Raw genomic sequence first — 20,749 nt, forward strand, 5'->3', positions numbered from 1 at the left:
CAATAATTAGAGAAAGAAAGAAATGTGTGGACTACTACACTTAACTGCCCTCTTCTCAGATGTGAATAACATGACTGTTCATTGTAAAAGGAAGTACAGTATCAGTATATGTAGAAAGTGCTAACACATATTGCGAAATTTGATAGCACTGGGTTAATCAATGCAATTTTGTAATGCTAATGTAGTTTTTTTAATTATATAGCACAGTTACAGTTTATCAAGAGTGAAAAAGAGAGTATTAATGTTCAAGTAGAATGGATTTTTACCAAAGAATTAAGTATCATTATTTGAATCTTGTCTCAAACTGAAGATATCACATAGTGCAGCAGTAATAATTCAATATTTCCTTTTTATTATCACAGTCTTGTCTGTGGTAATATTCTTTGTTATGTGCAAAGTAATTGTAAAATAATTTTAAATTCATTACTAAGATGCTCTGAGAAATATCTTTTTTGGAAACTCGTTATTATGTCTCTGATATCCATCCTAATTGTGTTTTGCATGCCTTTTTTGCATGAACAGTTTTGTAATGTCACACCTCATCATCAGTCATATTTTCTCATTTGTTTATTTGCTGGAGCTAATTCATATCTCAACACCTGTCCTTACCCTCATTCACTGCCTGCCCCCTTCACATGCCTGTCCCAAACCTTTGCCACGGTCCTCATGTTATTTATAGGTTGTGGAGTAGCAGGCTTCCCTAGCGGCATTCAGCAGGCGAACAGCCTCCCTTCCTCCTACCCTCCATCAGGCTTCACTGCTACTGCTGGGGGGTACCGCTACGCCGTCCCGCCCGGTGAGCACGGAAATCCAGCTCCAGTGCCAGCAGGCTTTGTAGATAGCTGCAGCTCTACTGGCTACCGCATGCAGTCGCAGATGTTGCCCCCTACTGCTGGCTCAGGCCAGCTATGGAAGGCTCCTTCGATGTCGGATCTGGCGGCGTTCAGTAGAAGTGGTGCTAATTGTCGTGGTCCCCTTCCTCCCTCATCCCTGCCTCTCCCTCTGACGGCTGCAGCCGACGCTCCAGGATCGGGCACACACGCACAAGCTGGGTCCGGCCCATCTTTGGGCCATCACACATCACACCCCTCGCCTCAGCAGCAACAACCTGGGACAGCCACCTCCTCAGAAATTGACCGCATCATGGCCAAGATTGAACAGGATAATCGGATTCTTGCTGAACTAGACAAGACACGATCCACCATAGGTGAGTATGAATTTGTTTTTGCCCATAAAAAGCAGTGGCTCGAATGGTACATTCAGTGTGCTGCTGTATGGTTTTCCTGGAGATGTGCACTGGAAGGCCATAAAGACAGTTTTCTAAGTTTGCTTTTTACAATGGCTGTGAAGATGAGAGCACTGTCTTCCAGGTTGTCACTGCAGTAACACAGGCCTCACCTAAGTAAACTTGTTAGATGTAAAGCCTTTAAAACACTGACAGTGCTGAGGCTGTTTGCATGCTGATCATTTGATAATTTGTGTATATATTACCTCCAAATATTCCAATATTGTGGAAGTAAACCCACATCGCATGCTGTTGTATCTTTCTGTAAGTAGCTGCAAGAAACTGTACTGCAATATACCACAAGGCTTCACTTCATTATATTTGCTTTGTTTCACTTCCTCCTACAATTTCTATGCCCAAAAAAAGATAAATAGTAGTCACAAAAATTACTAGGGATAGAATAGTGTGAAAGTATGTATTAATGGCCAACTACGTTATTGATAAGTTTCAATTTTATTGATCTGGACATTTTCTACTTGTAACTTATTTTTATTTATTATTTTTGTGGTCATAGAAGTTGAACATTTACTTTTCAATTAAAAGTTAGTGTCGTTAATCAGGAATAAAATGTTTTTTTTTAACAACTGTAGAATTTATTTCTGTAACACAAAATACACAAGTCATAAGGAAAGACTTTCCTTGCTACAGTATGATTGAATACTAAATTAAACAGAAAAGTAAGAGAATAATAACGTTAAAAAAGAAGATCTTCAGAGATAGTGTCTAAACTTGCAGGGACCATATACTGCATATTGAATAGCTGTTAGAAGATAATGCTAACATATTCTGTGATACCTTTATAAAAAATTGTAGCAAAAGAAGCTTAAAATTATGGAGAAAAGTTACTCTTGTGTGTGATTAGTGAGTGGATAAACAAGAACAAAATGACAATGAAAATGGAAAAAAATTAAAAATGGTTATGGAAGTTTTAAGGTTAAAATAAACCTGATAGCACCTTACCACAATTTTTAATTTTGATCTGTATGATTATTTGATCTCTCTTATAGAAAATCTGTTATGCTCCCCCTGTTAGCTATTCTAAAAAGATGATAAGGGTAAATATTACCCATTGGAGTGTAATTTCCAATTGTTTAATTCAGTATAATATTGATTTATCATTTAAGTTGCAGATTATGAGTAATGATCATTTTATTGCTTTCATATTGTAATATGCTTGTGTGCAAGCTTTAGTATATGTCTTCTTTGGCTTACTGTTGAATCTTGTTGATTGCAAAGCTTCAAATTAATCAATAACCAATAACGTAATTACATTTTATGACACAGTCTGCAAGCAGTGAAATAACACAAGCACTGTCTGTCATTACAGCTTTGCTGTATGAACACCCTCACTTTGAAATATATGGTTAAGTTCTCTCTTGTGGTTTTTCTATAATTGAAATGCACATGTGTTTTTCCTCGGTACATCAATCACATAGGTTTCCACATTTGTCAATTATGTTGGTATGTGAAACAAGAAAAAACAATTATTTCCAAGCAAGTCCGAAGTTTGATCACTTCTTTGTAATATTCTTTAAAATTTAGTACAGAATGCCCCATCATTTTTCTCTTTGCAATTTTGCCATCTCCTTCCTACAAATTTCTGTAAACATGCAAATTTGCTTAGTTGCACTCTGAATGCTGTAAAAAGAACCATGTGTAATGCTGTTTGTCAAAAAAAATATATATATATATATATATATATATATATATATATATATATATATATATATATATATATATATATATATATATATATATATATATAATTATTATTGTAGAATATAGGATTTTAAGTGTTATTTTATTAGTTTTCCCAAGAAGCAGGAAATAACAATTTGAATAAAACAGACTGAGCATATAAATTTTTTGATTAGCACTTATCCTTATTTGAGTAGAACAAACAGGGAGATATAAGAAAAAACACCTAAGTTAGTAGTTGGTAGTCTTAAAAGAACTTTTCGACAACTTCCTATTTCTCTGCCATATGTAGTAATGTATCACTAGCTACCAAGTGGTAAAGATTACAACAATTGTCAATTGGAACTAACCCAGACTTTGGGTTACACTACAGATCAGTCTGTCATCACAGTTAGAGTATTAGTTGGGGTGTGGGGTCTGGGGGCACATTATCACACTCTAGTTAAATGTTTATATACTGTATACTCTTTCCATCTTATAATCAGCTTCTAAATAACACCAAAAGACAACTCCAAGATAAAATCTATAGGTAGCATTATTACCCGACACATCACATTACCCGCCATTTTATACAACTGTAGTGTCAGGATGGGTTGAGGAGCGTAAGTCAGCATCTAGGACTGATCCTGTTCACTCTAGCATATGGAATGAAAAGGGGATTGCCAAAAAATGGAGATTTTTTCTCCTTCTATTCTACAGAGTACAATTGGTCTGTCATCTGCTATGACTGTATACGCCACCACACATTGTGGTGGAGAGCATTTTGCTCTGAATGGGAGGGGCAGGAGGATTCATCTGTAAGGTAGGAGGGCTGATGGGCAAGACAGCAATCAACTGCTTTGGCCACTCTCTCACTGGCTGTCCTGCATAATCCACATAACTGATCTTTGCTCTCCCTTTGCTTGGCTTTGAATCTTCTGAAAGCACTACTTGCTCAGCCACTCTGTGGTTACTGTCCCTAACTCAGCTGAGCTGAGTGTGGGATTCAACCCCAGTGCTGTGGAGCTCCTTATGTAACTTAAAAAAAGTAATAATAATAATAATAATAATAATAATAATAATAATAATAATAATAATAATAATGCTTTCCTTTAGCCTTAACACCACTTTGGGCTGTACAATCTCCACCACCCTTCTGAAAGACCTGGTTATGTGTCATTAATAAACTTTGATAATCAAGAAATGTATAACTATTGAAGAGGTTTCGCGAAAGTTAGTTAACATTTAATGTTTTAAGAAAAGGGGACTTATCCTAATAGAGAGTGTAAATCAAATGTTAAAAACATGCTAGGGGCAGGAGGTACAATGTTTCAGTATTGCAATAAATCATGTTCACAAGTATTAGTTCTTGTAGTGGCTTGTTTACAATGTTACTTCCAAATGTGTGATGTTTTCAGAGTTGCTGCAGTAGCCAGTTGTCAGCCAGGTGTGGCTGTGAGCATGGTAGAGGCAATTAGCTGGTCTGTAGCTAAGCCAGTGCATGGTTACATGGACATTGTGATAAGGTCTCTGTGTCAATGCTTGTATGGCACTCATGGACGGGAGTCACATCAGTGTGGATTCAAATAGTTCATGGTTTTTTTTTTTTTTTGGGGGGGGGGGGGGGGCAGGAGAGTAATAATGACTATCATTAGAAATACATCAATTTCCTATTAAAGGCATGATTGCAAAAGACATGAATTACAGAAACTTTACATAACTCATAACAGTTAGTAAACACATGATATTTAAAGTTAACAGATTCAAGTTTTCTGTTTATAAATCTGGTCTGATTAGACCTGCAGCAGAACTGGACAAATTACTAGAAATAGATTTCATATCTTAACCTAAAGAAAGGTCATGTGTATTAACGGCAGCCCTTTTGCTGTTTGACATCACAGAGTCACATGCTTGTACAATCTGGTACTGTTTAAAACATCATGCATAGTGGCGGTGGAACCATTCAACTCTTATTTTTACCCATATTCTTATGGAGATGGACTAAAAAGCAGTTAATGAGTAACCTGTATGTGATGGTACAGTTTGATGACTTATAGTGACACATTCATAGTTCTGCTCTCTCCAGGCTGGCAGCAGTAAACTTAACCTTGACAAATTTCTTATTGTTTTAGTTGTTTTTCATAAGTAGGCACAGGGGTGAGTAAAGCATTAATGTGATGAAGAACTCAAGGGATCATATGAATTATTTCACTTCTGTATCAAGTAACCTGAATAAATGTGTAATCTGTGGTTATAAGCATTGAGCTTGGCTGTTTTATATCATACATAAATATCCTTAAAAGCTTTCTCATGGCAATATAAATCACTTGCTGAATACGTTTGTAGCTGACTCTATCAGGTAGAGCTACAGTGTACGTAAAGTTTTCAAACAAAGTGTAAAATAGTGGTGTTATGATGTACAGATGTTTCACTCAAGTGTATAGGTCTTGGCTCATTCATAAAATCAGGATACAATGAAGTATTCATAAACTCATATGTGTTGCAGGTTATGTGTAATTACAGTATAACAGTGTTATTTCCTTGCTCAGGTAGCTTCAACCTCTTTTTTTTATGTAGCAATTAACTGAGAATGAACATTAGACTAAAATGTAGCACAATATCAAATATGCAATTCAATGTGGGTTCCTCCTGTAGGATGGATGCCTCAATAAAATTAAGCAGTTATTCTCCAAAAGTGTTCAAGTTGTAGCACAAGAGGTAGTTTCTGATAGATCCTCTAATGGAGTGTAATTTGTAGTCTTTGAATTATTTAATGTTAAGATGTGAGTTGTGAGTATGTATTCCTGACTGATGTTTATTGGTAAGCATTTGAGAGACCTTTTATGACATCTTACATCTTTTTCTAGAGGTCTTTTGTCTGACACAAATACAAACACATATTGTCATAAACATGAAAAGCGCAAGCAAATTCATACTCTGTACAGGGGGCAGCAGTACGTTTCCTTGGAAATGGTCTTCATCCTCCCAGTATGTTGCATAAATAAAACTTCCATCAAACTTCATTCAGCAATAACATTGATGTTATTGGCATCAGCCGATCCTTCTTTTTCTTTGGCTTTATTGTTGTGGCATTTTTGCATGATGTAGTTGTTTTGGAAGGAGAGGCAGGCAGAGCTAATTGAGACGATGCAGTTCATCCTTGATATGGCTTTAGCCAGTCAGAATGTGTTATGATAGTATGATTGGATAACCTTATTTCAACATTTACAGAGAAGTTACCTGTAAGAGTGGGTAAGGGCCCTCATAAGGAAGAGTGAACTTGGCTCACCCTTTCTTCACCACAGGACTCTGAAGCAATACCAAATCACCAGGCTTGTATTCAGGAAGCATAGTGCCTTTGTTTGCTATGTTCCAATTGTTTTTATGTGGCTTTATAATTACTATGCTTAAACTTATGTTGTTTGAGACGGTAGGCTACGTTTTTCACTTTGCCTACATTGATGCCAGACCCATTTTGTCAATTCAAGAGATGGATTCATGAGTCTCCCATAAATGGTTTCATATGGGGAGTATCCTGTTGCCTGATGGACGTGGCTCTTTGTACACAGAAGTGACGAATGCTACATATCTGTCCCAATCTAATTGTGTTTTTGGTGCATAATATGATAACATTCACACAGTAGTGTTGTGCACTTGCTCCAAGGACCCATTGGCTTTAGGGCAAAAGGGTGTAGTTCACCATTCTTTGATTCATAACATTTTGCAAACTTGTGCAAACAGTTCCAACATGAAACTTGATCCTTGGTCAGTGAGTATTGCATTGGGACTTTTTAAAGGCAGTACCAAGTGATTGAAAAAGGCGCAAGCAACAGTTTCAGTGGTCATATCTGCAAGTGGTATCAAAATTAAGTATCAGAAAAGTGATCAGTAATTGACAATATATATTTATTATTCTTGGTGCTTTGTGGAAATGGGCCACAGATATCCAAGGCCACAATTTGAAATGGTTTTGGTGCTACTGTTAATGTTTTCAAAGGAATTTAGTTCCTGATGGAGGCGTGCTCTTTGTGCACAAGGCAGACAATTTTTATGTACTTCGTAACGTTTATTTGTCGACCTCTCTGCCAGTAATTTGAGGCTACTCTTGCATTTTTAGCTTGTTGCCCATTATGACAGGCCTGTAAAATGTTATGACACTGTGCTATTATTCATTGTTTTCATTCTTTTGGTAATACTTCTCTGTTACCCAATGGGGTTTTGCAACGTACTATACTGTCTTCTACAACAAAATCAGAGAGTGATGCATCCTGATGGCATTCAATATCTCTCTTGTAATTCTTTCAGTTCTTCTAGGGAGACATCAGCTGTTTGCATAAGTCTTACTTTTTCTGCTAAGCACATCAGTATTTCCATACAAACTAGTGTGGCTTAGTCTGTAACCACAGTGAAATGGCATCCATAAAAGCAGCATATAAAGTAATTTATGCCAAAGATGAGAACTAACAATTCTTTCTCAGTAGTGCTGTAGTTAATTTCTTCAGAATTTATTTGCCTGGAGGTATAACCTATTGGTCTTACCTCACCATCAGTTTGCTGGCTCAAAACGGCCCCAACCAAGTAATCCAATGCATCCGTTGAAAGTCTGGGTGTACTGATAGAGGTGAACTAGTCAAATTGTTTTAAATTTTTTTACTCCCTGCCTCACTCTCCTCTGTCCATTCAAACACTGTAACTTTCTTGAATAGACTTGTCCGTGGTTTTGCTGTTATAGCATAATCTTATTCAAATTGATAAAAATAATTGGCTAAGCTAAGAAAAGATTGTAATTTTTTAATTTTTATGACACTGTGAAATTATCCACTGCCTCAGTTAGCCTCGGATCTGCTTAACTCCTTCTGAACTAAAGACATCTCCCAGGTACTGAACCTATGACTATGGAAAAGAACAATTTTCTAACTTTAAACTTAAATTTGCATTTTGGCGTTAAGAATACATTTCTTAATATCTTGGCTAGGTAAATCTTTGAAAAGTGGCAGGCACATTTGTTAGACCAAAAAACATGTCTAAGAATACATGCAGTCCAGATAGAACCAAAAAAATAGTTTTCGGTCAGAATCTTATGATACGATATCCAAAATGCATGTCAAGGGTGGTAAAGTATTTCCAGTTTCCTAATCTGTTTAAGGTCTCATCGATACATGAAGTGGATAGGTATCAGGTGTGGTAACCTTGTTTACTGCCCTCTTGTTGACACACAGATGATAGGTTCTTTCCCCATTGATTGATTCTTTGTGCACAGCAACAAGAGGACTTGAGCACGGACTTGCAGAGGATTGAATTATCTCCACAGCCAATGCTGTTGAACAATATGTATCTTCAACAACAGACTGTAGATGGTATGGTATTGAATATCCTTTCTGTGCAATTGGTCTTGCATCTCCCATGGGATTTTTGCGCTGTATGAGGGCAGTAGCTGGCAAATACTGCCTTTCCTCAAACAACCATGTATATTCCTCTAAAACTGGGTGAAAAATGTGTTGCTTTGATTCAGGCAAGTGTGCGAACTTCTTCATTAACTGATCTTTCTTTTTAATCTGTTTTGGCTTTGCTACTTCAGTTTCTATAACCTCCCCATCACTGGCCAAGATTGTATCATGTGGTATTTTGTATCCCATTGACGAAAATTGTCAACACATCTAGCTACTTGAAACTTGTTCCCTTTAATATTGGGTTCACTCAAATCTCTTTTAACATGCACCTGCAACCTGTTGAGAAAATCATTCTGGGTGAGCAGATCGAACAGAAAGTCTGATCTCTGTGCTTCCCAGTCTTTGATATCGATCCAGAGAACTCTTCCCATTCCACTGCTGAATTTTACAGCTGTGGTAGTTTTCAGTGCCCATATACGTGGCTCAGTTGGGGCTTGCGAGGTGGTCCCCCATTCACAAGTTCCTCACGATTGTGACACACCCTCACTGCTCAAACAATGTATGGAATCACTGAATTGAATATGTGTGTTTTAGAATCTGTCATAGCCTGATAATGTGTTAGGAAATCATTCCCTAAGATAACATCAAAGTCACATCTGTGTTTCTTTACTACTTCCATATAAAAGATATACTTTTTTCCTTCAGTGTGCAAGTCTATTGCACAGCTGCCTACAGGAATGATTATCTCGTCCCCCAAGTCCACTTATATTGTAATGTGGCAGTCTTAGCACGTGCCTGTCATTATGAGAAAAAGAAAGAAAAAAAACTAAACTGAGCTCTGGTAGTCACAAGAATTTTGACAGGCTTCCCTCTGAACAGTTTTCCCTCTAAAACTAAATTTGCGACCTAAGTGGGCTCTCCCCTCTTTATAGGGTACATATATTTCATTTGGGCTGAGGGTTGGTAGCAGAACCTGCTCCACACTCATTTCCCTGTGTATTAGTACTCTTGTTTGACTGTTAATTTTTTTGTTACCTGCTGGCACATTTCTCTTGGGGAAATTTGACCACTTTGTGGGCAAGGATCCTGTTTGTGTCTGGCAGTATGGCATTTCCTACAACAGGGATCCCAGCAGTAGTGAGCTGTATGGTTGGGCTTCCTGCATCTTTGATAGTTCATGTTAGTAATGAACACGTGTTGCACTTAGCTGGTGTGAGGCAGGTCGAATACAAATCTTCCTGCTTCCTGATGTAATAGACCAAGTCTGACTGCTCCATGCAAGGAAGTGTGGGGGGCTACCTTTACATTACTCCCTATTTGTGGATTGGTTCCACATATGAGTACATTGATTGCTCTCACTTCAGCTTCTTCAGTTAACACTTCATTATGTGTATTATCTCCTCCTAGGGTGCATGAGCCACAAGATGCTGCCCTAATTCTGCTGGAAAATGCTTAAAAACCCTTCCTGCTTTTCTGTCTAAGGGTGGAAAACCATCGTGGCAACAGCTAATCCAGCGTTTGTTGGAGTAGCTCCCTACTAACCCCATTGCCAAGAATTCAAAACCGTGTGCTTTCGAAATGCGTCTACTGACTCAAAATAAGATCATGCATCATCTGAAAGCTTCAGTTTGGTGACATTTAACAAAAAATGGTCTGATCATGTGCAGGTACGTCCCATGTCTCTGACATTTGAAAAAATTGTTGTTACATTTTCATCTGGCTTTCCAGAAAAAGAAGGTACAAAAGCTGGAAATTTACAGGCTATATTTGGTACTAGTTTTCCAGTTTCAACCTTTGGGGCTCTTGAAGGGCCCGGAGTTGCTGCTCTGGATACACCTTCATGAGTTATCACATTAAGCCATTCCTTTAACTCTATTTTTTCAAATGCCAGTGGGCTTATCTGCTGTAGCAGTAAAGTAATGCAATCAGGCTCATCCGTGGCCAGTTGAGTTCTTTCCACTGGTTGACAAGGACATAAATCAGCTATAGTTACATAACTGGGTCTGATTCCAAGCAGATGTACACAAAAAGAGTCCTTGCTCTATTCTAGATAATGAAAAGATCCCTCAGCAGAAGATTGCCGAAGTTATTAAGTAGCAGAATGCAATGCTGCAACACTTGCATCATGCAGAGGTGGTAGTGGCATTGGAGGTGGTGGAGGCATTGGCATCAGTGAAGGCGGCATTGGTCTCAGCAGCAGCACGATGGCTGTGTCGGCAGCGACTTTACTGGAGTCAGCCTGGGGTGGTGCGCTGTCTGTCAGAGTGATGTAGCCCATTGTGGTCCAGCAACGGCAGCAGCTTGCCTCTGCTTGGCTTGAACAGCAGTGGTGCATTGCTGATAGCACACTTGGCAGCGTTAGTTAGCCATCCCGGTTGACTGCTCTCACAGGTGTGCTCAGAATGCAAACTTATGTGCAAGCACACCATGCACACATCCAGCAGAGGTGGCCGTTTAAACTGTGGCAAGGTACCACTGGGCACAGTTAACACTTCATTATGTGTATTATCTCCTCCTAGTGACTAGTCAGGAACAAGTCTTGTGGACCTGATGGTAGTGATCCCACTTCCAGTCACCGTCAGTGGGAGGAGCGGGTGAACTCATCTCTAGGGCAGGAAGGCTGTAGACAAGAGAGAAATCCTTTGCTACAGCCACTGTCTCACTTACCAACTTGCACACCCCACATGACCTATCTCTGTCTCCCATTAGTTGGCTTTGAACCTTCTGAAAGCATTACTTGCTCAGCAGTCACATGGATAGTTTCCATAACTCAGTGGAACCAATCATGGTATTGAACCCCATGTTTACACAATGAAATACACACTCCTGCAAGAGAGAGCTCTTATAGCTACATAACATCTAATGTTACAGAACATACTTCTATTAAATTAATAATAAAATCCCAGAATGTTTCAGAATACACAAAAGTGGGAGGAAAAAAAATGAGGAAAGGAGGATGCGAAGAATGTCTTATGCCCATTGTAAGTACATATCTCTATCCACAAGACCGCTGTACACTTTGGCATTTCATTGTCTTCAATGAGTCATTGTCTTGAAATGGCATACTCTCATAACACACACCAGTAGATGCAGAAGAAGGCCGCTGCAACCGTGTCTGAAACGTTGAGTTTCTTCATCAGTATTTTCATACAACTTGACGTGGTAGTACACACAGAAAACTTACATGTCGACTGACTGTGGCCATAGAAGCATATGCAATTATATGCAGATATAATTTGAAAACAACAAAATCTGAAAATTTTTGAGCACCAATATGACATTTCCCACCATTTTCCTACAAAAACCATATCAATAATGACAGGTCTATGAGAGCTTCTTTAGTGTGTTGGTGCTTTGAAGTAGTGGATATTCATAGGCCATATATTATAATATAAAACCCACCAAATAGGATGAAATCTAATATGGCATTTCCCAAGTTCTGCTTGAGACACAGACCTGATGTAGATGTAATGTAGGATGGCTAGGCTGAAGGAACTGAGTCTTCAGAGGGCCTCATAAGATTTGTTATCAGTGGAAGCCATGCCCCTAAGCCTCTGGTAAATAGAGATGAGTGTCATTTCAAGGTGTACCCTTAAAGTAGCTATTACCTGTTTGAAAATTTCACTTCAAATCTGATCTGTAACAGTTCCAGAAACATTGTCTGTCATTATGTAAATTTGTCATGGAAATATTTGAAATGCTTCCTGAGAATTTAAATTCTGTAATCCATTTTTGTGAAATGGTGCCTGTTCTATTGTAATATTTGTATCCCAGAAGGGAGCACAATACCTTTAAAGTTCAAATAAAGAGCAACCACAGAACAAAATGTGTATAATTTAGTTACAATATGGAAATTCTTACTTTCTGAAATAATTTTGTGCTCTACTCCTTAAAATTACTAATCATAGTTACTCCAACTGCCTTGAAATTCAATTTTGCTGTAACCAGCAACTTATTATAACTCTCAAGTAATTTTCTTTCAGTATGCTGATTCAATCACAGTGTCAATTATTATTTCTTTCCTATGTTGCTCCTCTTTATGCAGTAGTTTGGATCGCTTTGCATACTTGTCACCACTAGCAACAACAACTCCTAGTGCTTCCTCTCTTGCATTACACATTGATGCACTGATCTGTGAGATTTGCTTATTCTCTGCTGAAATTTATGAGTTTGTAAAGGAAATGTTTCATAATTTGTTTTTATTACTTCTATTTTTTGTTCTCTTCCCTTCATAGTCATTCAGTCAGTTGCACTATTTATGACACATACCATATGTAATTATGATGTGTACCACATACATTTAATATAGTACTGCAGAATCCTTAGCAAAATATAAATACTAGAATGAGTAGTGATAACTATCCACCATACTTAGCTCCATAGCTATGACAGCTATTGAATGCTTGTGCTGTGAAACTTGACTCAAATTCTGGTGATGCAAGAAATTTTCAACATCAATATTTGGCCAGCTAGGGGAGTTAACTAAACTATCTCTTGAAATCTCTCAGCCAACAGGACCTTACTGCTCAAGTACAGATGAGATACTGAACAGCAGATGCTCACTTGAAAAAAACCTGAACATGGTAGTTCAGGCTACAAACTTCAGTTTTTTTCTAAAGCACATACACACACATTTACATACACAGCTGAATCTTTCCAACCTTTCTGCCCAGCTGAGTGAGCTCTTTTTGGACCGAGGATGGGTAGAGATGGAATGGAATGATGTGGCAAGAGAGCGAGAATATTTTGGAGGCAGTTCACATATTCCTGATTTAGAAAAGTTTTGGTTGGTGCTAGGATCTAGATGATACAAGTTATGAAGGTGGGATATACCCATGACAAGACTGGAATAGAACGTGCTGGTTGGCTACATTGGTTGTGCCAGGAAGAGCTCCCACAAGTTAAAACTCCATTACCACAAATACTATAAAATCTAGTACTCTGTTATAAAAAATAAAACCCTTCAAAAACAAAGAAAAACTACTCATAATACATAATACAACAACAAAGAAAAACACTGAGGCCATAGAAACTGAGTTCCCAGTTAGTAATTGTGCCAAAAATTATGGCACATTCACATTTTTGGTCACCAGTGCCAGTGATTACTTTCTCATAGTGGCTCCAAGCATCCCAGCTGCTCATAAGTGCCAGTTACATATGAGTTATATTTACTCCAGCAGACAGCAATTACAAAAATAGTACCATTAGAGAAAACAACAAATCATTGTCTCACTAAAAAATATAAATGTTTCTGGCAACCAAGATTTAAAACATTGTGTTGACTTGATGAGGCCACTCTTCAGATAAGTTTTTACTTAGTCAGTGACTATGGATTTTTTCTAATATACGTAAATATACAGTTGTGGCATTCATCTCTAGAAACAGAAAAAGTAAGTAACTTCTTAATTTCATGGACAATTAATTCATTCTAACCTTCTTTTCCTTCTCTTTAGGTAGTAGGCTTGTGACACACGCAGTTTTGTTTTTCTGTGTATACTATTTTGTCACCTTCACACATAGTTCCTTATCTTGAGAGGCATTCTTCCAACCATTCCAAAGTGTGTTTGTTCTTTTACATACTGTCTCCATTCTTAGATACATCATTTCTAAATACATGGCTGTTGCTCTCATGTTTTCTACTTGTGGTCCATAATTCACTATAACAGCATAAGACCTGCCATTGCATTTTTTTCCTGCATACATTCACATACATGGATAGTGCTTTATCTAAGTCAGTATCATAGATAAAGGAATATATCAGTTTAGGTAATTAAAATAATTAAGTTGCTCCGTTATTGTGTTACTAACAACTACTTTTTTTTCTTGTGAGATATTCTCAAAATTCTTTTTTTTCTATTTTTCTCTGTTTTCTGTTCATATTCTTTAAAAGTTATCTCCATGACAAAGGTTCACTATTTGATTGCTCATCTTTTTGTGTTTGCGGTATAAGATAGCCAGCTAATAAAAGTCAACTTAAACCTGTGTGTGTGTGTGTGTGTGTGTGTGTGAGCGAGAGAGAGAGAGAGAGAGAGAGAGAGAGAGAGAGAATGTCACAGAGATGCTGTACAAACTGAACTGCCACACATTTGAAGATACAGACAAACTATCATGAGAAAGTCTACTTACAAAATTTCAGGAACCAATTTTAAATGCTGACTCCCTAAGGATGTACTACAATCCCCCTATGTGTCACTCCCAGTATACATTTCCTAGCTGCATAGACCATGCATTCATGGATCATCTCACAGTGATGTAGAATTTGTCAGGGTAATACTGTGCAAATCAGTTGGACAAAATATACAACACATAGCATTCGTAACATACTTGTAGTAAATTCTGTTCATTTGCTGTTTATTTCTGCAGAAATTACCATGTTCTTTTATAAATTCTTTGATGCATTTGTTAGATAAATGGTGTATGCCCCCTTTTTCAAAATACCCCAGAGCTTTTCTCTGTTAACAATAAGTAAGACTTTTGAGGTCATTGAAATTCCAAGTGAGTCTCTCTGTTAAATGATCTGTGTCTTTCTATTTTCAGTTTGATTATGAAAATAGCAGCCAAGCATTCATTGTTAACCTTCAGTTCTAAAACCCATTTGTTCTATGATTTACAAGCTTTCTGATATTACTTTTTGTCTATAGTTCAGTATTGGGACACATATTTTATAAACTCCATCATATAGTCTGGTTCCACCACAATTTTTCATAGTTGCTACTGTTGACTTTTTTAAACAACCACAAAGAATAGACCTTTCTCATGCTTTTGTTGTGCCTCCATTTTTATACATCTACACCTACTCTATATTGTACAAACCACTGTGAAGTGGAGGGCAGGGGCTCTTCCCATTGTACCAGTTGGGCTTCATCCCATTCCTTTCATGTATGGAGTGTGGGCTGAATGATTGCTTAACACCTTTGTGCAGTTTTAGCTTAAGCATGGTCTTGCAATTCCCATGGGAGTGATACATGTGTGGTTGTAGTATATCCTTAGAAAAATCATTTAAAGTTGGTTCCTGAAATGTTGTTAGTAGGCTTTCTCAAAATAGTTTGCATCTGTCTTCAAGTGTTTGTACAGCATTTCTGTGAGACTCTCCCAAGGACCAGACAACCCTGTTGCCATTTATGCTGCCCTCCTCTGTATATGTTCAGTATCCCCTATTAGTTCTGCTGGTGCTGGTCCTGCATCCCTGAGCAATATTCTAGGACGAGTGGCACAAGTGATTTGTAAGCAGTCTTCTTTATAGACTCATTCCATTCCACCAATAAACTGAAGTCTGTCACCTATTACTGAGCCTAGAGGGGTCACTCTGATCAAAACACTTCTTTATATTTGAGCTCAGGATATTTGACAACAAATGGATATCAAGTATACTGGACAGTAGTTTTGTGGCCTACTTCTCTACCCTTATTGTAGATAGGTGTGACCCGCGCTTTCTTCCAAACACCAGGCACAGTTTTTTTTTTGTAAAATATATTTGTGGTAGATTACAGTTAAATGAGGGGCTAACTCAGCCAGAGATGTGGACAGACTCAGATGGAGGTTTCATCAGGTTGTGGGCTGTTGTTGAATTTCAGCGATTTCAGCTATTTATCAACACTACTAACAGAATGTCTGTATCACTCATTTTTGCTATCATGCAAGAACTAAATGGTGGAAATAACCGTTTATTTATTTTCATTTGTAAAGGAGCATTTGAAAACTGAGTTCCATTCGAAAACTGAGTTCCATTTGAAAACTGAGTTCATTGTTTCTGCATTGCTTTGCTACCCTTAATTTCAGTTCCTGTCTCATCCCTGCATGTCTGGACTCTTAAGTTTGCTATGGATAACACATTACTAGAATTTGCAGTAGCTCTTTGAATAAATCCTCTTTGAAGGTTTCATGCATATCCCTTTTGACAGTCAAAACATTTCATTCAACATCTCCCTATCTCAGCCATATGATTTGCTTTACCACTATAATGCAGTAATCTCAGTTTCTTTACAGTGGTTGTATACCCTGGAGGGTCCCTCCCATCATGAACTGTTCTACAATGTACATAATTGTAAAGTATACTGTCAACTATTCTTCTACACTGAGCCACAGCTCTTCTACATCCTCCTGTCCAGAGTTAAGTGTGTCAAGTTCCTCATTCGGATATAACACCTCTGTCCCTTTATCTACTTTACTGAACATACTAATCTTTCTGCTTATTTTAGTCACCCTTTGGTAATCATTGTTGCTACACCTATCTGAGGGTCACTGAGACCAGTTTCTATCTGGATATCCTTAGAGATGTCAGGCCTATTTGTTGCTCTTAGATTCAGTACAGCTCCATTGTGAGTGGGCTTTCAGACAATATGTTCTACATGGTTCTCAGAGAATGCATTTGGGAATGTTTCATGGGACATCTTGTCACAATGGCCACTTTCAAATTGTATTTTTCCCAATAGATTGTTTGGTGATTAACCTCCCACCCCACCAATTCAGTACGACTGGGGAACATACATACTAATGAACTTATGTTTACTCTAAAGTTTTTGTTTGTATCTCGAGGAGAAGCTAGTGGTTGATTGAAGGACCCTATTATAATTTTTTGTCCATCCTTGATGGCACATTTCTTTGGATCTTATTCAACTTCCCCGATTTCTTATAGCTATTATTATCTCAATTGGATGGGCAGTCATTAATGTGAAAAAAACCTTTTGTGCTCCTGACACACAATCAGCTACCTGAGTAGCAGCATTTAATGTGTAGTGCACATCTGACCCATTTAGGAGGATCCTACAATTCTCAAGTGTGTGACACAAGTCCAGAATTCACAGCCTAGCTTGCCACATAACTTTCAAAGTCTGTGGTTTAGCCCTTCCACTTGACTCAGAACCAGGTGGCTGCAGTCAGTTCTAGGAACAATTCTGCAAATTATGAGTTTTGTTGAAATTCCATGAACAAAGTTGGTCCTCACACTTTTTACTGACAGTCACTGCAATGATCAAAGAATGACCTTGGAGGCAGCATGTGCCGTTTGTTTCAATGTGCATCACAATCTGCACTCGGTTGCATCCTATTTCCAAGTGGCAACTGGAATAGCCTGTTAGACATGTAGAATGTACAGGCATAAACATTGAATGCACTTGGTGTTCCTTCCCATCCTTTGCTACCTTTTTTGTAATTGGGACTATTATTTGCTGTGTACTTTAACTGCCAACAATTAATATACCCCCTACCCTTTTGGGTTTGCCTCCCCTTGACAAAGGAAACAGCACGTTGCCCAACAGGTGAAGAGAGTCTCACTGGCTCAGTTTTGGTTTCATTGAAAGACAGCACTGCAAACGTGCTGGTTAGGAGGATTGGTATAATGCTCTTAGCTCTTGCTGGTCCCTGTCTCCTCCACACAGGATGTCAATCATTACCATTCACATGTCACTCACAGTCAAATCACCAAGTGTTCATAGATCCCATCCTTCCTGTAGAGAAGACAGGATCCACAGGAGAGGATAATACTTGAGGTCCCTTTGGTATCTCTAGTACATGACTCTAAGGAGATATCCAGATATATCCATTCACTACAGCTTCCAATTGTATGACAGTAGTCAAGGTGATTTCCATCTACTCATGAACATTAACTTACTCATCTTATGTTCAAGAACAGGATTCACAGTTGGACTGCTTTGTGGCTTTTACAAAACAGCAAACAAATAACTTAAAACACAGTCAGCAGGCTTATTTCAATTTTGGATCTGTTAAATTAAAGATACTACTAAATTTCTTCAACAATTAAAGAAATTAGTATGTTAAATGATATTTTTATTATGGCAACTGAAAAACCTGGTACAAAAGTTAGCAATATCCTGAAACTTTTTTGAGGTTATACCAACTATCAAACTCGAAAATAGTGTTTATTTACAGTACATGCAGATGATAAACACTCCTGTTGAGATGGAAAACTAAATGTAATACAATATGTTTGTTATAATACATGTTGCAGTAGTTAAAACACTGATGCTGATTTACTATGAAACAGATTGTGCACAACACTTGTAACTTCTGAAAATTTTTGAAACTATATGTTTATTGCTGTTGATATACACTAAAAGAACAAGTCTTTAAAGAGTAACTGTAAACCGTATGGAATAAGTTACGCACAACACTTATAACTTAGGAAAATTTTTAAAAAATATGTTTGCAAACATCTGAAAATTCTCAAAAACATACTATTTTTTCATGTAACTATACAATGAAATTTGTACTGACTGTTTCAGAACAATGGTACTGTTGTGAAATTTTCTAAAAAGCACAAATTGAGTTTGTAGTTGATGATAAAGTAAGACTTTCTGTAGCACTGGAAAATGCACCAAAATACAAAGTATATCACTATATACATGAGAATTAATACAATCATTTAAACTTTATGGGAATATGATGCCAACAGTAAAATATTAGCATCTGGAGTTTTTAATTGGCACTTGAGTGTGGCACACATGGTGTGACTCAAAGGAGAATTTGGAATTCAGCTTATGTATCTAAATAAACATGTGAATTGTATGCATTTTTTACTTAACTGAATCTGTGACACATTCCATATTGACATGCCAAATGTGAACACTATAGCATTAGTTAATCACAGTCAGATTTACAAAAAATTGTGGGACACCAACGAAGCATGTCATCCATTTGCCATAGCTAATAATGCAATACTGAAAATGAGAAATAATCTTCAGTTTAGGACAAAGCACCTATACCTTATTGGCTTAGCATTTCCTCAGTCTCCCCTCACTGCGTCTATGCCTACTAATAATCTTATGATAAATACAGTGTTTCTTTATTTCATAGTCATTTGTAAAAATCAGTTGAGTCCATAAATTCTTCCTTAATTATGTGTGTTGTTTGTCTTTGTTTTTCTAGTTTTTCTCATAGATTCTTTTGAATAAATGGAGAAAAGCAGAAGTGTTGAGTTGTCGATAGGCACACATGTACAGAAAGAAAAATTGCTTGCTTTCAGAGTTATACTTTTACTAGCTAGAGTAAAACAAACAAACAAACAAACAAACAAACACACACACACACACACACACATACACACACACACACACACACACACACACACACACAAAAGCACTGATACATCTGTGCCACTACATGGTGCCCACTGGATTAACAGTACAAATGCTACATTTCAGCAGATACACTTGGCAGTTTGAGTGGATAAAGGGAGAGGAAGAGGGAAGCTGGGAAAGGGATTGGGGGTGTATGGTTAGCAGCTTTGAGGGAGGCAGCCGGTTTGCCAGCAAGCAGTGTGGGTGGAAGTGGCAAGTATATGAGCTAGGCATGTGACGCACAGTTGTCGAAGCTGGTGGGGGGCAGCACAGGCTTAAGGTGATGTGGGGACATGGATTGGAGGGGGTGACAGGACAGTGGAAGGGGAAACTGTTGGGTGGAGGGCGTGGGGATACTAGAGATTGAGTCCATGACACTAGGGAGCAGAGGACGTGTGAGGATAGCTCCTATCTCCATAGTTCAGTCTGGTTGTGGAGGAAAGGACTCAGATAGCCCAAGTTGTGAAGCAGCAAGTGAAATTAAGGATTTTGTAGTCAGCTGCATGTTGTGCCACTGCATAGTCAACTTTGTTCTTGTCAACAGTTTCATGACAGTTTCGTGGACACCTGGCTAGTAGTCATACTGACATAAAAAGCCATGCAGTGTCTACAGCAGAGCTGGTATATAACATGGCTGGTTTCACAGGTGCCCTGGCCTCTGATAGGACAGGGCAAGCCTGTGACAGCACTGAGGTAGGAAGTACTGGGTGTGTGGATTAGGCAGATCTTACACCTTGGTCTGCCGCAGATATATGTCACTTAATGGTGGACGAGGATGATGTGTAGGTTGCATGGGAGGGGTGGGAAAGATCTCGTGTAGGATTTCACTCATTTCCAGGCACAGTGAGAGATAATTAAAGCCCTGGCTAAGAATATGATTTAGTTGTTCCAGACCAGGATGATATTTGGTAATGAGGGGGCAATCCTTTGTTGCTGATTCTTGGGTGTGATGGGAGGATTTGGGGTGTGTGAGAATACGTCACAGGAAATCTGTTTGTGGACTACATTTGGGGGGGGGGGGGGGGGGGGGGGGCGGGAGTGTTGCCTGTCTGTGAAGACCTTCATGAAACCTTCAGCATACTGGGCAAGAGAGTTCTCGTCACTGCAAATAAGTTGTCATGAGCATCTAGGCTGTATTTGAGGGATTTTTTTGTGTGGAAGGGATGGCAGCTGTTGATATGCAGGTACTGTTGGTGGTTAGCACATTTAATGTGAACAGAGCTGTGGATGGAGTAATCAGAGAGTTGGAGGTCAGTGTACTGGAAGATGATATGTTGGGTAGAGGAAGACCAGGTGAAGTGGGTGGGAGAGACAGTGTTGAG

The 20,749-nt window shown here is 38.3% G+C and overlaps 1 protein-coding gene across 1 annotated transcript in view; it reads left to right on the forward strand.

Annotated features, from left to right (window-relative positions):
* LOC124712215 (peripheral-type benzodiazepine receptor-associated protein 1-like) overlaps nucleotides 1-20,749 on the forward strand; it is a 388,653-nt gene that overhangs the window by 313,986 nt on the left and 53,918 nt on the right. Inside the window, exon 7 of the mRNA XM_047242510.1 lies at nucleotides 680-1,207. Within this exon, the coding sequence (XP_047098466.1) occupies nucleotides 680-1,207 (528 nt within the window). The remainder of the gene's footprint in view (nucleotides 1-679; nucleotides 1,208-20,749) is intronic.

This window comes from Schistocerca piceifrons, chromosome 8 (assembly GCF_021461385.2).
Source record: "Schistocerca piceifrons isolate TAMUIC-IGC-003096 chromosome 8, iqSchPice1.1, whole genome shotgun sequence".
Lineage (NCBI taxonomy): Eukaryota > Metazoa > Arthropoda > Insecta > Orthoptera > Acrididae > Schistocerca > Schistocerca piceifrons.